A 16,653-nucleotide genomic window follows, 5' to 3' on the forward strand; every position below is an offset into this window, starting at 1 on the left:
TAAAGTGGAGGCAGAAATTGGGAGCAGCCTATACTGGAAATTTTGGAAATGCCCCTCATGACTTGCTGGCAGGTCTCCTCCCAGGCAAATTGGTTCTGTTGCTATTTATTGAAAAAGTAGTGCCTTACTCAAGTCACCCTTTCATTAAAATGTTAAATATGTAAAACCAAAACGAAATGATACATCTCAAAGCAGTATCAACAGTAAAGCTCCAGAAGGAAATATGTTTTAGATATGGGGTGACGGGATCTGCAACCAACAGGATGATATGGATGAAGTACAGTTCTCATCCAGTGGTTTATCAGTGAGAGCCAGCATCATGTAATACAAATGTTTGGAAAGGCTTTTATTTCTTCTGCCTGGCATCCGTGTTCCCTTTTTTCACCCTACCCCTCCTTACCATTTAACATTTAGGACATGTCTTTTTCGTCTGCTGCTCTGTGTCTTCAGTGGAGCCATGGGTCTGTTCCTCTTACCCACTGCCTGTGTGTCTCCTGGGGGGAGCTGTAGTTTGCTTACTAGCAGATCTGCCTGCTTTTCTGTCCCCTGTGAACCAATAAGTTATTAACATAAAATTTTGTGCAGAAATCAGGGTAAAACAGAAGGAGCCATTTTCACAGTGGGAATCATTTTAATACCTACAGTGTTTTCCAAACAGTTATGTAAGAGGACTGAGTAGACGTCGCTTTTCAGAAGTCATGGTGAGTTTCTGACTGTGATACACTAGTTAAAATTCACCAGAGGGAGTTAATTTTGAAAGCTCTCAGCCAGGGGTTAATGCAGAGGTATCTTTTAGCCATTTTTGTAGCTTAGCCCCTGTCTTCTGCTCTCTTGCTACTGCAGATAGGGGTCAGGTCCAGCACCTGGGATGACGCCAGAATGAGACGTGCTGGGAGTTTCATGTGTAGATGAGGGGAATTCGCACACCTTACCCTTTCAGGGTTTACTCTCAGCCCAGTATTCTCTATCCACACATAGAATTTTTGGGAAACAATATCTTGGGATGCAAACACAGCCAGCAGCCACATCATCACATCCCTTGTCTGCACCCTCGGCTCCATTCCTAGGCCCACCACAGCTCTGAGGCTTCCCAATTTTTTACACTGGTCCCCCTTGACCCTCCCAGCCCGATTCAAGGATTTAGTGATACATGGTTACTTTTCCCACCTATAAGATGGGAATAGCAGTAGCCTCTGCCTCATAAGGTTGTTGTGATGATTAAATGAGCTAGTGCATTAGAGCCTTTAAGACAGTGGCTGGCACGTTATAGCGCTCAGTGTTCACCATTTTTATTGTTCTAGGGTGGTGTTTCCCTGCCTTTCTCATACCGTGACGCGTGTAAAAATCAATGCCGTTTGTACTCATCAGTAGGTTAATGGTGATGCTACTTGCACCAGGCCCACGTGCCATCCCAAAGGTGTAGAGGTGAGGACCAGTATCTAGGCAGACCAGTGAGGCTGAGGCACAAGGCTTGGGGGACTATGACAGGGGGTGGGCTCAAGCAATAGCATGAGGAACGTTTGAACACATTAATTTAATGCATTTTGACGTGGTTATTTTTATTTTTATGTTATTGTTATTTTTATTCCAATATAGCTGTTTCTAAAGTGGCTAGGTCTAAACAGCCATGTCAGAATTTCCTTTTTGGAACAGAGGAGCAGACTAGATCACATGGCTTCCAAGTTTGAACCTTGCGTTCTTTCCACTGTAGCGAAAATGCAAAATAGAGCTTTCCAGGTTCTATTAAAACCCAAGGCTAGTAATGCTGGGTTCAGGTAACTTACTTTTTTAAAGCCAGAAGTTAAATTTTCTCTACTAGGGACTTGTAGGTAGGTAACTTTTGATGGTGATACGAAATTCAGCTCAATAGTGGAAAACTATAGCAGTTTATCTAAAAATTAGAGCACAAAATCATAAACGTAAGTTGTAACGCAAAGCAACAATCTCCTTGCCATAAATATTTATTTATATTTGGATCTCACCTGGCTATGGGGGTACACAAACAGAAGAGGACTTGTTTTATGTTTCCAAGGAGCAGCACCTAGTTGGGTTGGTTGGGCATGAACACACCAGAGAAACAAGTGCCAACATCCCAAGACCCTCAGTTCGTGCGTCTGAGAGTGGGCAGGCTATGAGCTGGGGAGCATAAACAGCAGAGCTGCCCAGCGCTGGCAGCAGTGGCCAAGTCAGTGACTTGCCTTCTATATTTCCTTCCTCCTTTACCCTTGGCATCCTGCTATTCTAATATCTATACACTGGGAGTGATAGAAAAACTAATGGACACAGAAATAATTCATGAGACCTTGAATTTCAGCACTGGAAATGCCAAATTTCAGCTCAACAACTAGAAGACTCTTAAGAAACAGACTGTCTCCATGAACTTGCATTTAGAGGCTTATAGGGCCTGTTGATTTATAAGTCAATAGTGTTAATTGTTAAAGTCTTAAAAACTTCGGGGTCTTCATTTGAAGAGCAATGAATTTATAGAGGGAAAGGAGACAGCCGCAACAGAAGTCTCTTTCACTTGTGACCCCTTCCAATCATTGACTACTGTGAGTGGTCGTCTTTGTTTCGATTTTCAAGGCTACTCTACATTTCTGGTAAACCACAAGCTAAAGGCTGGTCTCTGAGAAGCAGATGTTTTGCTGGTTTTGAGGCCTTGTGGCTTTCCATAGAGAAGTAACAGTACAGGCCACATGAAGCTTTTACTTCCTTTTTTTTTTTTTTTAAAGTGGAGCCAAGGGTGCTTTGCTTTTGATAGCATTATATTGACATACATTGACAGCTGTGGTAGGTCTGTGTTCACCACCAGATGTCAAATTCCTATTTCTGGAAGTAATTAGTTTGAGATACCTGTGAAACGTTCAAGTTGAGTGTTCCCGGTGGACTTGGTCCATAGATTTAGTCTTAGAAATACCAGTGACAATCTCGAAAGATATTTAGAGCCAAGGGAACAGTGGAGATCATATGGGGAGAGGATATATATAGCAGAAAGCCCTAGGACAAAGCTTTGGGGAGACTCCAGCATTTAGAGGTTGAGTAGAGAATTAGGCCAAGTGGTATGAGCAAAACTAGGAGAGTTTGGCATCATGGAGCAAGAGGTCAGCTCTGTTAGGAGAGTTCAAAATGGACCTTCTGGCTTTCAACAGTCCATTTCCACTGTGACCACACTAGCCCAGGCCCTCAGCATCTCATGGTTGGTTTCACTTGTCCAGGTGCGGTGACTCACACCTGTAATCTCAACAGTTTGGGAGGTCAAAGCGAGAGGATTGCTTGAGGCCAGGAGTTTGAGACCAGCCTGGGCAATATAGTGAGACCTCATCGTTAATAAATAAATAATTTTTAAAGGAGACAAAAAATGTGGTGAGCATCAATTGCCTAGTGTTATATGGAGGCACTAGGTGTAAGATGTAATTATTTTAAGAGTTTATGGACTTTTTGGGTAAGCAGGCCTTATACAAATAAACTAATGAGAGAGTACCTGGACATCTGGTTTCATTTGGGAGTAGGAGAGATTTTGAGGTGAACCTGGAGATGCCTTACCAAGATTCTGGAGTTGAGATAGAGGTCCCAATGTGGGCCAGTTGGCATTACTGGACATCTGGCTGGAAAGGTGGGCAGGGCCAGGATCCTGGAGGGCCTTGAATTCAGGGCTAAGGAGTGTAAACACTGTCCTGCAGAGACCACCATGCTGTTCTTAGGTAGGGGCTAAGGGCCAGATAAGGTCGGACTCAGGATGAAATCTATAGTTGGGAAAAATTCCTTGGCAGAGGCTTTTAAATGGCTGGATGGGGGAGATGGTTAATAGCCTAGTTATTAGGAAAGAGAGATAAAGGTCTGGCCTGGGACTGCCACTAGCATAAGCAGGAAAGGAGGGCGTTGAAAGACACTTCTTTTTTTTTTTTTGAGACAGAGTCTCTGTCGCCCAGGCTGGAGTGCAGTGGCGCAATTTCGGCTCACTGCAAGCTCCGCCTCCCGGGTTGACGCCATTCTCCTGCCTCAGCCTCCCCAGTAGCTGGGACTACAGGCGCCCACCACCATGCCCAGCTAATTTTTTGTATTTTTAGTAGAGACGGGGTTTCACTGTGTTAGCCAGGATGGTCTCGATCTCCTGGCCTTGTGGTCTGCCCGCCTCAGCCTCCCAAAGTGCTAGGATTACAGGCGTGAGCCACTGCGCCCGGCCAAAAGACACTTCTTAGGAAGAATACTGAGGACTTTATGATTTGACATTGGACCCGAGAAAAGGAAAGTACAGACTCATAGAAAATGGTAACAGAAAATAGTTACCACTGTAGACGCCTGCCTGCATTTTACAGAGTGTGGCTCTGAGGATTTGAGGGGGCTTAGTTTGAATTCTGGCTTTGTCTCTGAGGAGTTGATCTAGTTACCTGTCTGTGCCTCAGCTTCCTTGTCTGTAAAATGGGGATAATAATTGTACTTCTTCTTAGGTTGTAAAGATTTCGAATTAATATATATGAGGCTCCTGGCATATAGTAGGTACTTATTAACTATTGGTTGAATGGATGATGTTCAAAGGATTGCATCACAATAAATGGAAGAAACAGGATCTGAATTTGTTTGTCCAACTCTGCCACATTACCCTGATGTTCCAGAGTCAGCCTTTCTCACATGCTGCCTTTATTGTGTAGGCCTCTTTTACTGGACCTGTTAGATGTCACTTGGCATCAAGCCCACATTCAGATTGCATGGTCCTGGCGTTCCACAGCCTGGCTCACTCCAGATTGCCCGCCCCAAGTCTGTGTAGACTGTTTCCCATAACCCACCTCCCATTCTCCACCTCTGACCTTCACGGAGGGCCCGGTCACCAAGCCACCTCCCACCCCTGCAATAGTTGCCCACCCCTTGTGATCTGGGTGATGTCACTGCCTTGGCGAAGGCATTCTGAACTACTAGACCACTGCAGTCTAGCCTTCTTGGGTCCCTTGCTGCACTGATGAGCTGCACCTCACTTCTTTATGCTTGGCCAGATGACATCTCAGAATGTTCTGTAATGACTTCACACATATTTATCTTACGTGCAAAAATGAATCACAGTTCAGTAAAGGTCCATGGCAACCTTTATTATCTTCCTAGACCCCTCTCAGCTAGGTGCTCAGTAAATACCTGAATACTTGAAGAATGGATTAAGCGGCAGGAATTCTGATTACTGAGGTGGAGTGTGCCAGTAGTTGAGGTCCTCATCTCATACCTGAACTGTGTCAGCAGCCTCTTTAACTGTTCTGTCCCTAATCTACACTTAGGCCACACTGCCACTGGCACAGTCCTCATCCAGTCTTTTCATGGAAAGCTCCAGCTTCAGCCTTTCTGCCAGCCTACAATTAGGAACTCTTCCGTGCGGCCTGAAGGGCTCTCTGCAACCCGATCCTTGCCTGCCTCTTTCGTCTTATCTGCTGGCACTCCATTCTGCACACCCTGTCCTCCTTGCAGTTCCCAGAATGTTCTCTGTGCCTTTTCCTGGCTGACTTCTGCTGGAAGCCCTGCTGGAGCCCACCTGGCAGGCTCACACTCTTCCTTGTCACTTCCTCTAAGACATCAGCAAGCAGAGTAAGTTGCTTCCTCTTCCTAGCTCCACCCACCACCCTTTGTTCCTCTGCTGCTTTTCTTGCAGGCCCTAGGACTGGTTTGTTTACCTGTCTGCCTTCCTGGGCAGACTGCAGCTCCTTGAGGGCAGGGCCATCTTTCCGTGCCGTCTCTCCCGGTGATATGCTGTGTGCACATAGCGTAGGATGCCTGTTGATCATATAAACGATACTTTTGTCAAGTAACAAAGGTCACTCCTCACACTAGAGGAGAGCTTGCTGCTTTCTTGTGCCTTGAGAGATTTTCCCTTCGAACTGTATGAATTATATTGAAAATTGACAATGATGAGTCATATCTCAGCAAGGGTGAAATTCAAAAACGCAAAGCCTCCACTACTGGAATAGGAGGTTGCATACTGGTCTTAAAAGGCTAAGTCTGGCCCTTCACCGAATCCGCCTGGCGGGTCTCAAACACAGGGAGTGGGAGGGACCCTCTGCCCGGTGGGCAGGTGATTTATTGGCTGGGAAGCTTCCGCGGTGATTTAGTTGTGAAGCGGCGCCCGGGGAAGTGCAGGCTAATGCCTGGGCCGCCAGGGAGAGGCCGCCCACAATCGCGGGCCGGAAGGGACCGCGGAGGGGCGTCGGGGCCAGCCCCCCATTTCGCAGCTGAGGCGGGGTTGGGGCGGAGGGCGTGCGGCCGGGGTGCCGCCGACTTCTTCCATCCGGAACGTGGGCTGGAGACCCAGCAGCCTGGGAAGGGCCCCAGCCCTGTGGGCGCCCTCTCCCCACGCTTGCTGCGGTAGGGAGGAAGTTTCTGTGCTTTACCGCCTTGATGTTCTCCTGTCCGGAAGGAGGACACAGATTCCAGCGCCGGGTGCCCTGGAGGCTCCGGCCTCGGGGTGGGGGTCGGGCCGGGGGCGGGGCCGGGGCCGGGGCGCGGGGCCCCGGCTGGCGGACAGGAGGGCGGCGGCAATCCAGGCCGCCTTTTGCAGCCGGCCGCGCCGGGCTCTGCGCGCCGCGCTCCTGCCTCCTCCCCCGTCGGCGGCGGCCCCAGCCCCGCGCCCCCCGGGCCCCGCGCCGCGCGGCCCCGCCGCGGTCACACGCCGAGCCACCCGCGGCCGCCTCCGCCCTGCGCTTTGTGGAGCCGGAGCCCAGTGACAGGCGACGGCCTCTTGCCGCCCCGGACCCCGGGCGCTTACCTGTGGCTGCTGGGGTCGGCCGCCCGGGACCAGGCTGGGAGCCCCGAGGTGGGGGCTTGGAGCCAGGAGCTGCCCCCACCGGGGCGGGGAGGGGTGCTCGGGAGGCATGGGACAAAGTGAAAGTCTCCGGGCTGGGGTTAGGGACGAGTCTGCTGCGAAAATGGATGGGGGCGGCGAGTGGCGTCGGGAGGGCGGAAGGGGTGCTGGTTATTCTCTGGTGTCTCGGAGTGGCTTTTAATGACGGACGGCGGGGCAGGCCCGCTGGCTTTCGTGTTCCCGGTGGGCTTCTGTGATACTGGTGCCTTCCGGTGCCTCCTGGCAAATTCTTTGGATTAAGGAAAGCGGCCTTTTAACCCCCTAGGGTTCCCTTCTGGAGAAGAGTCACCGGGTTTGCTTCTGTTTCCCCTTTCTGCTCGACACTTCTGGGAAGCTTGGTTCGCAGGTGGGAAAGCAGTTGTGTTTTATTAAAACATGGAGCATATTTATACCTTCGTGCACCAGAATGTGTGCCTGGTGGCAGAGGGGACAGATTGCTGCTTAGCCTCAGACGCAGGACGTCCTTCTCTTAAACGCGCTGCTGCCCTGCCTGGTGGGTGGGCTTGGGGTCCTGATGAAGGTAGCTGGGGCCTGCCCTGGCCAGTGGGTCCCAGCTGAGCTGCTGACATACTCTCCGAGCCTCGGCAGTATTCCCTAGCCGAGACTTTTTTTGTGGTTGTTATTCTGCTGATTGTAGATATCTTTGCTTTGCTGACATCCTGTTTTGTTTTTGGTTTTTACATCCCATTTGTTTCTTTTTATCACAGAAACGCTTCGTTAAGGGACTCAGGCAGTACGGGAAGAACTTCTTCAGAATTAGAAAGGAGCTGCTTCCCAATAAGGAAACAGTGAGTACAATTGGACTTTATGTAACTTGATTTTTTCCTCTTTGCTCCTGCTGCCTCTCCACATTTGATCTTATGAAATGGTTTCCTTTAACCCTGCGCTGTGCTCAGACTCGGGCTGGCCTCCAGAATTCTCTCCGTTTTACTCCCTTGACTTTTAATTTGAGTTCATGATTTTTAGATAGTAAAGTGACAGATTATGCTTATCCTCCTGGAGAACATAGACTTCTGTTGTAACTCTAAGAACAGAAAGGTCTTTGGGAACAGAGGATTAGTTGTGGGGGAAGGATTGTTGGAGAGTTAACATCAAATTTTAAACATAGTGGCTGGAATAGGAAATAGCATTTTATCACTAGTTTGAATTTGGTAATTGGCAGAAATCATCAACCAAATCAGAGGTTTGTGGCTTATTATACTTTGAGTTCTGGGAGATTTTTTCCATTTTTCAATGTTGCTCTGTTTTGAAGAGGAGTTTTAACTCTTTAATATTCTAGTCCTGAGAGTTTGCACTTTCCACTGGACAGATATACAAGGGGATCTTATAAATTGCTTAAATGGAGCTTTACAAAAAACTACTTAGTATTTCACAAAGCTGGGGGTCAGAGCTGACAAATGTGCCCGATAAACGTGAGGTAGAAGGATTTGCTGAGGAAAATACAGAGTGAAATTATATGAAGAGAATGCGGGGAAGGGATTCATTCTCATTTCCCTATGGTTGCCTCCCTCCTCATCTCCTTCCCTGGTGGTGTAGAGGCAGATGGGGAGAGCGTCTTCCCTCTGGCTAGGCCACGGGATAGGGCAGATGGGATGGAGTTGGAGCAGCCACTCCACCGTCTGAAGGCGAAGGGAGGACTCATTAACCAGAAACACTCTTCAGGACTTTGGGAGGAGTGATCCATGTTTAATCTGCCTAGACATTGAGCTGCTTTTTTAGGGAGTGGAGGTGGGAGATGGATGGAAGAATATCTACTATAAAAGTATGCAGATAATTTGGGTTTTTTGGCTTAATTTTTTAATTGGGTGTTGTTTACTGATTTCCTCTTGTTTAATTCTCTTTTTTAAAATGAGCTGTTTTTCTGGACACTTACTGTATAGTACCTCAAGGACAGTGATAACTCATGGGGAAGAAGGGTTTTGTGATTTCAAGTATAGTCTTGTATATATAAATGGATGATTTGCATCAGTCAATGACAATTAAATTTAAGTATTACGCATCTCGTATGCTAGGATGGATCATATTGAGAATGGTAAAAAACAGAGAGAGAAACCTGTTTATGAACATTAAACTAAGATGTATTATGATGCCAATCTATATAATCAACTTATTTCTTACCCTTCCCAGAAAAGGTTAGAGTTATTTAATATGGAATATTGAGATACATATTTTAAGTTTTCTGGGGATTTCAGTGACTTGAATTTTGATATGATTAAAAATTAAAATGCCTTTGCCCGAGTGTAGGAAGTTTGGTTTGGCTGAGTAAAAAAGAGATCAGTGAGTAGATTTCTCCTGATCGCTCAGATTGTAGCCTCTCAAGTTCTGTCTCTGCTCTGCTAAAAGTTGCAAACCATGAAGAATTTGATACAGAAATATCTTGACAGTTATTTTATCTTTCAGTTTTAAAAAATAAATTTATAATTGGAAGATTAAGCATTAAATCTAAATTCTACCATCTGGCATTTGGAAATGCTGGGTAATTTTACTTAGTGTTTTATCTCCATAGTGGAAGCAGATGTGAGTAACCTTTAACCTAGTTAAGTTCTTCTACTGTGTTTTTCTTTTTGCTCTTGATTTTCCCTTCTTATTGATGATGTGTGACTCCGTAAATAAATAGCCTTTTTTCTCCTTCAGAGGCATTCTCAGTACACCAGCCTTTTGAGCTAGTTCTCTGGTTGTCTTTTCCACTAGCCTCTTTGCTGAGACCTTTCCCCATCACTCCTCCGCCTTCACGGTTTCCCACGCTGTAGCTCTTCTCCCTTCTCTAGCACCCAGCAGTCTTCCTGTTTCCAAAGTCTTCATCAGTCACCATCATTGGAACTAATGAGAGAGTTGTTTGCAGCAATGGAGGATTTATTATGCCTGACATTTGCTAAATATTCATAGTGTCCTTGCTGTCTTTTGCATTACACTGGAGGAGTTTGGTAGTAGAGTAAATCTGTAAGTATTATAATGAGCTGGGAGAGGCACTCATCTTGTGTTTTTTTATTTTCTCTAGTTATCAACATAGCCAAGCTAATCATTCACAGCCCACAGGGAGGGGAGGGCAGAGGTCATTTTTTACTTTTTGCTGCAGAAGATGAGATTTGCATGTACCAGTGTTGTTGATTCAAAACTTGCTGGGTAGAATTCTTATAGTCATGCCCCTTTTGATAGCAAATCCCTCTAATATAGATACTTTTCACATTCTCTCTTTCTCTCTCTCTCTTTTTTAATGAGACAAGATCTAACTCTGTTGCCCTGGCTGGTCTCAAACTCCTGGGCTCAAGTGATCCTCTCCTGAATAGCTGGGATTACAGGTGCGCGCTACCATGCCTGGCTTACATTTTCTTCTGTCTACCAGAATTATTAACTCATTTCTTTGCTATTCGCAAGTGACTTGAAACTTGAGAAGGGTGTCAGCATCCAAAAGAACATGCCTGATTGGGCATTGGTGCAAGGGTCAGCAGACCTGTGTTCTATTCTTGGCCTTACTGGTAACTATAGTACTTGATGATCTCTTTTTAACTGTGCAGTCTGCCTTGAGCTGTTCACTGGAAAGCTCAGGTCGAATCTTGACAACACTGGGAAGTTATTTTCTGTAAAATGGTGTTTCTCTGCATGAGAATTGTGTAGGTGCTGTGGTCGTTATAAAATGCCTGTACATCATTACTTGCTGCAGTGCCTGAGAATGAAGTGATGAATCTTGCCTTCTCTGCTACTTACTTGCTCTGGAACCTTAGGCAGATTATTCATCCCCTCTGTCCTTTAATTTCTGTGTTTGTAAAATGGGGTGATAATTCCTACCGTTTTGATTATTTTGAGAATTTAAATGAGATAATGTTTGTAAAGAGTGCATAGAAATACTTGGAAATGATTGTTCTTCCTGTCTACCTTAAATACTACATAAGGTGGTAGCTAAATGCTTTGAAGAGTACAGAATTCCTTTCTGCTTGTAAATATACTGAGCCTGTATAAAAAGAAGTTACCTGTTTTTCATTAATCTGTCTTGCCAAAAACTTGGAGGGCAGCGACTAGTTAACAACGTCCATCTTGAAGCTTTGTTGAGACCTCATTCTTACCAGTTCATTCATGCAGTTATAGCAGAGAAGGGTTCCTGGTGGGCATAGACGTAAACAGCTTTCCTAGCTCTTTTGGTTTCTGGTGTTTATTGCACAAGAGCTAAATCTGGCTTTTCTCTGAACACTGCTGCCCACTGAAGTGGGAATAGTGGCTGTGATTGCGGAAAACCCAACTGTTTATAGAGGCTTAGTTGAATGGGTATTACGTGTTAACCTCAGGGTACCCAAGAGAATAACTACAAGTCAAATCTTTTAGTGTCATGGTTGTGCAAATATCCTGTAGTTTATTATACTTTTTCCCATTCTCTGTTTCTCTATAACCATTTACCTCTCCTTAATATGCTTATAAAGTATATAATTAGTAGGTGAAATGTAGTCAGGAATACAGGTGGAGCATTTTAGATTCACCTTGGCTGTATACCTCTTCTCTGTCAAGCCACTGTTTGTCATAAACCACATCAGAGTCTTAAGTGTTAGTATATTTGTATAAGTCACAGAGCGTCCGGTGTCTGAACTTTTGGGAGGACAGTGGAGAACTAGGCCTCTTGATTCTGCTTTGAGCCGTGCCACTTATTGTTGGGTAGATGGATGGTACATGAGCTTTGATATTAAGGTAATGCCTGAAAAAGTAGGAGGCCTAATAGAGAATCTTAATTACCTAAAGGTGAATCCATGTTAGGAATAACACAAAATCGTGGATGATCCAAAAATAATTTTTTGTTTGATTTGTCTATACATTGCAGTTTTCTTCAAAATCATGAGATAATTATTCAAGCAGTGGTGATATATCTCTTCTCTGAGGACATTTCGGTTATTTGAACCAAAGACTTTTTGTGTCTGGCACCTGGATGATTGTCCCTTGAATCCTGGCCTTTGTTTATAGCTGTGTCTCCTATTACGTAGACAAATTCAGCTGGCACTGGGTCGTAGTCCAGGAGCGCTTCCTCAGTGACCTGCCATTGCTTGTCTCTGGTGCAACTAAGATTGGTGAGAAAACAATGTGATCTACCCCAGCTTGGTAGCCAAGAGGTGTTCCCAAAGTGTTAGCCCCTGGAGAGAGATGGAAGGTGAAAGGGGACATGCTTTGGCTGTCTTTCTCGTCTCTTTCTTTTTATTTTTGAGCACCTAGCCCAGTGAAGATTAAGCTTGTGTCATTTGTAATCCCAGTTGGTGGTGCATTGATACTTACTATACCAGAAACTCATTCACTTCCCATTATCAGAACTAAATTTTGTGTATAGTTCAACTTTTTAAAGTTCTGGGTGCCCACTGAGCACTGCAATGGGTAGGGTATCTATAAAGAGAAGCAAGGTGCCATCCCTCCCCTGCAGGGAGCCAGCACGACATTTACATACCTGCCATACTTGGTAGAATGTGCTGAGGGCCCTGGTGGGTGGAGGTTCAGGCCCCACAAAGTGAGCACAGGGGCTCCTGGAAAGCTAATTGGAGGGGCGGTGTTTGAACTGGGCTTTGAAGGAAGGATTCATTTTTGACAGGCCCAGGTTGGGAGGGTAGAGGAAAAGCAACTTTCCAGCCATAGGAAATACTATGAACAAAGCCACGGAGACAGGAAATTGTAAAACGTGCCCAGCAAGTACATGAGCATGGTTGGAAAGGAGGTTGCATAAGCGGATGCAGTAGAACTTGGGCCCAAATTATAGCTGCAGGGTAGATTTTGGGGGACCTTGAACTCCCTCCAAAGAATGTGCATGGGTGAGTGTGGGGATGGGACCCATTTAAGGCTTTTAAGAAGAGAAGTGAGGACTGTGCTACCGAAGTATGTATAGGATGGGACCAAAGAGGAGGCTCTTCTTATAATTTAGTCTTGTAGGAAGACAGATAGGGACTTGAAAGTTCAAAGTTAATGGGAAGGGAAGCCTGCCTTCTATCTTCATTTTCTCTATTGGAAATGTGTCACTGTTTGAATGGCACCAAGGGCCCAGTGAAAGGGCAGCCAGTTTTGACGTTTTTAACTTTAAGTAATGGGATGAAAGGTATTAGAGATTTAAATTTTTAATTTAATAAATAACATGAAAATCAACCACCTTTCTTTCTTAGCCACATTTCTGGGAATGAATTCTATTAAATACGTAGGTAACTACTGGCCATTAACTGTACTTTTTTCTTCAGGCAAAATGTCATTTGCATAGACCGTATTCCTGCAGCAGAGAATAAATGCTATTGAGAAAGGGCTTTAAGACTGAGTAATCAGGTTTCTGTTAATATTAAGAGGTTAAAAATGATTCTAGCATTCAGTATGAGCTTCCAGCCTGAAGTTTTATTTAATTTCAGATTATAACCTTAAATAAACAATTTTCCTAGCCTCATTAATGCTTAATCTAATGTTGCAGAACAAAGTATGGACTTCCTTAGTCGGTTGATGCTACTGAGAATGTGCAAATGTGTCACGGCCACATACCAGTACATTAGAAGATCTCTGTTTTTAAACCTTGTCCCTCTTCTACAAACGTTGTCTATCCTCACTGCTCACAGTGTGCTCCTCAGGCCAGCACTCTCATCACTTGTTAAAATGGAAGAGTGATGATTCTCAGGCCCTGTCCTTGTCTCTTGAGCCAGAATCTGCATTTTAACGGGCCCCCCAGAGGATTCCAAAGTACTGTAAAGTTTAGGAAGCACCGCTATTTACAGTAATGCAGACTTGCAGAATTCTGAGCCTACATAGTATATCATTCTTAAAATGATACTGTCTTTATTCTGTTAAAATTGTAAAGTTTCACTATTAGGGCTTGATTTTGTTTTTCTAATTATTGCAAAATATTTCAAACATACAGAAAAGTATCTGGGCTTATTTCCATTGTCAATAATAGGATTTCTTTTCTTTTTTTTTTTTTTTTGAGATGGACTCTCGCTCTGTCGCCCAGGCTGGAGCGCAGTTATGCAGTCTCGGCTCACTGCAAGCTCCGCCTCCCAGGTTCACGCCATTCTCCTGCCTCAGCCTCCCGAGTAGCTGGGACTACAGGCGCCCGCCACCACGCCCGGCTAATTTTTTATATTTTTAGTAGAGACGGAGTTTCACCGTGTTAACCAGGATGGTCTCGATCTCCTGACCTTGTGATCCGCCCGCCTTGGCCTCCCAAAGTGCTGGGATTACAGGTGTGAGCCACCGCGCCTGACCGTGAGCCAGGACTTCTCAATATAGTTTTCTTCTCAATTCCCACTCCCATGTTTTTCTAGAAACATGATTGTAACTCCTGTCTTACTTGATACAAAAGCTCTTGTTCTCTTTACCTTGTGGCATGCAGTCTGAGTTAGACGTTGCCAGATTCTATTTCAGTTTCTAATAAGCCTTTTTATGTGGAAGGATGGCCTTCTCTTGTTAACTGAAGTTTACATAGTCATAAAGGTTTAATACCACAGTGTTTTCGGGCATTGCTTTCTTTTATTTGCATTCCTTATGTATGAAAAAGAAATATAAGTTATTTGAGGGGCTGGCAAGATGGGTAAGAGGAAAGACATTTATGTGCCATACTGTTTTTCTTAATAATTTGTGCTCACATAGATATAAACAGTTGGAATTTTCCATTTGAGGCCAAAGTGATTGCCAGTAGAAACAGGCACTGCATTTTGGCAGTAAGTACTGTGATCCTATAGCTATTCCTGTGCTGAGAGTTTGTTCCCATTAAAATGGAGCAGAGGCTTGAATCTATTAATTGTGATAGTCTGAACTATAGGGATATTTGCCTGGGCAGTGGTCCAGTTTTAGTGAGGGTAATCTATGAGAGACTGGCTGATATTCCCTTGTGTAAGTGAAGTACGTAAGAGACTTTTGGTGCTGGTGTTGGAAAGAAAAGGAGGTATTAAAAAATTAGGTGACTTTTTAAACCAAGGGCCTTGGACAGTTGCCGTTCTCAGTGTAAACAGCCTGACCTTGGCGTTATCCTACATATGAAAACTAGTGGGGATGGCATGAGAATGCTTTAATTATTTGAAATGTATTACTTATAGAAACTGCACTCAAATGAAGTACGCTTGGGGCTTTTAAAGTGTTATTGAACAAAATGTTGCTTGCAGGGATTTATTTGCTGTTGGTATTTGCTAACCTATATTTCTTATGATTTGGCTGTGTCTTGGTTACCTGGGTGACTTTTAGATGGAGACATTTATGACTTTGAAGCCTAAATAGTCTCCACCATTTTATTAGCTAGTAAAACAAATGGAAGGTTTGAATTGGTCTTTAGAAAGACTTACAAGTTGTGGTTACTGTGGTTAACAGTCAATGGATTTATCCACTTGGAGCTTATATTTTATATCATAGATTATTTTTTAGCCTTGTAAAATCTATTCTGACTTTGAAAACTAGTTATCTATCTAGTCTGTTAGGAAACCAACGTTAAAACTAAGTTTCAAAATGTATCTGAAATTATAATCCTTGAATAACTAGTTCATTTTTAATCTTATTTGAAACTATACCCTTGAGTAATACTTAGGAAAATAGAGTAAAAATTAATACTATTGTTTTGAAAAGTAAAGCAAAGCATTAACCTCAGTCTCAGTCCCAGCTGCTCAGCATGGGAAAGGCATCCCCCTACTCCTAGTAAGATTTTTTTTTTTCCTGTCATGTATAATTTGAAAACCATTAATTGTGTTAGGTAAATAGGGAAAGCAAACAGGAGAAACCTTCCTTTGGGATACCAGAATTCCATTAAGCTAAGTTTTCTGAGATGTTTAATTTTTTAATTAAGTTTCAGTATTAATGGCCCATGTTTCTTCTCCCCACCGACCCCCCCACTTTGGAAATATAATTCTTTGTTCTGCTCAAGTGTCTTAAATCCTTCTTCTGAATCCTCTCAATTGTGGTATCATAATCCCCAGGATTTGACTATTGAAATGTTATTTATTTATTTAGAGACGGAATCTCCCTCTGTTGCCCAGGCTGGAGTGCAGTGGCGCTATCTCAGCTCACCGCAACCTCCGCCTCCCGGGTTCAAGTGATTCTCCTGCCTCAGCCTCCCGAGTAGCTAGGACTACAGGCATGCGCCACCATGCCCAGCTGAGTTTTGTATTTTTAGTAGAGTTTTAGTAGAGATGGGGTTTCACCATGTTGCCCAGCATGCTCTTGATCTCTTGACCTCGTGATTCGCCCACCTCGGCCTCCCAAAGTGCTGGGATTACAGGTGTGAGCCACCACGCCCGGCCGACTATTGAAATGTCTAAACTATCCCAGTTGACAAAGTTGGGAATTTGGGGGAGCTTTTGGTAACCCCAGGCCTGTGCTGTCTAGGATGGGATGTCTGAGGTGAATAAGGGTGCTTACCTTCATGGCCCCTAGTGAAGGGGCCAGGTGGGCCAGGTGTCTTCTCTGAAAGGTATCTGAGTCCCCTCATTTCTTTTTTTTTTTTTTTTGAGATGGAGTTTCACTCTTGTTGCCTAGGCTGGAGTGCAGTGGCGCAATCTCAGTGCAATCTCAGCTCACCACAGCCTCCGTCTCCCGGGTTCAAGCGATTCTCCTCCCTTTTCCTCCCGAATGGCTGGGATTATAGGCATGTGCCACCACGCCTGGCTAATTTTGTATTTTTAGTAGAGATGAGGTTTCACTGTGTTGGCCAGGCTGGTCTTGAACTCCCGAACTCAGATGATACACCCACCTTGGCCTCCCAAAGTGCTGGGATCACAGGCATGAGCCATGGTGCCCTGCTAAAGTTCCCTCATTTCTAACAGTCTTGCTGGGGCTGCCTCTGCTCCTCCCCAGGTTGGTTGCTGTTACACAAAGGGCCCATTTCATCTCAGCAGAGTTGA

General features: G+C 44.7%; 1 protein-coding gene across 12 annotated transcripts in view; it reads left to right on the top strand.

Moving 5' to 3' along the window:
- Positions 1 to 16,653, top strand: part of RERE (arginine-glutamic acid dipeptide repeats) — a 461,116-nt gene that overhangs the window by 383,572 nt on the left and 60,891 nt on the right. For 8 of the 12 annotated variants that reach the window (XM_031006017.3, XM_031006032.3, XM_055383731.2 and 5 more), the window contains one exon: positions 7,543 to 7,623. In XM_031006017.3, the coding sequence (XP_030861877.3) occupies positions 7,543 to 7,623 (81 nt within the window). Of the gene's footprint in view, positions 1 to 6,084; positions 6,340 to 6,509; positions 6,788 to 7,100; positions 7,182 to 7,542; positions 7,624 to 16,653 lie in introns of those variants that run through there. The other 4 variants (XM_055383766.2, XM_031006065.3, XM_031006079.3 and 1 more) reach the window with 4 other exon arrangements.

Source organism: Gorilla gorilla, chromosome 1 (genome assembly GCF_029281585.2).
Source record: "Gorilla gorilla gorilla isolate KB3781 chromosome 1, NHGRI_mGorGor1-v2.1_pri, whole genome shotgun sequence".
In the NCBI taxonomy this organism is placed as follows: Eukaryota; Metazoa; Chordata; class Mammalia; order Primates; family Hominidae; genus Gorilla; species Gorilla gorilla.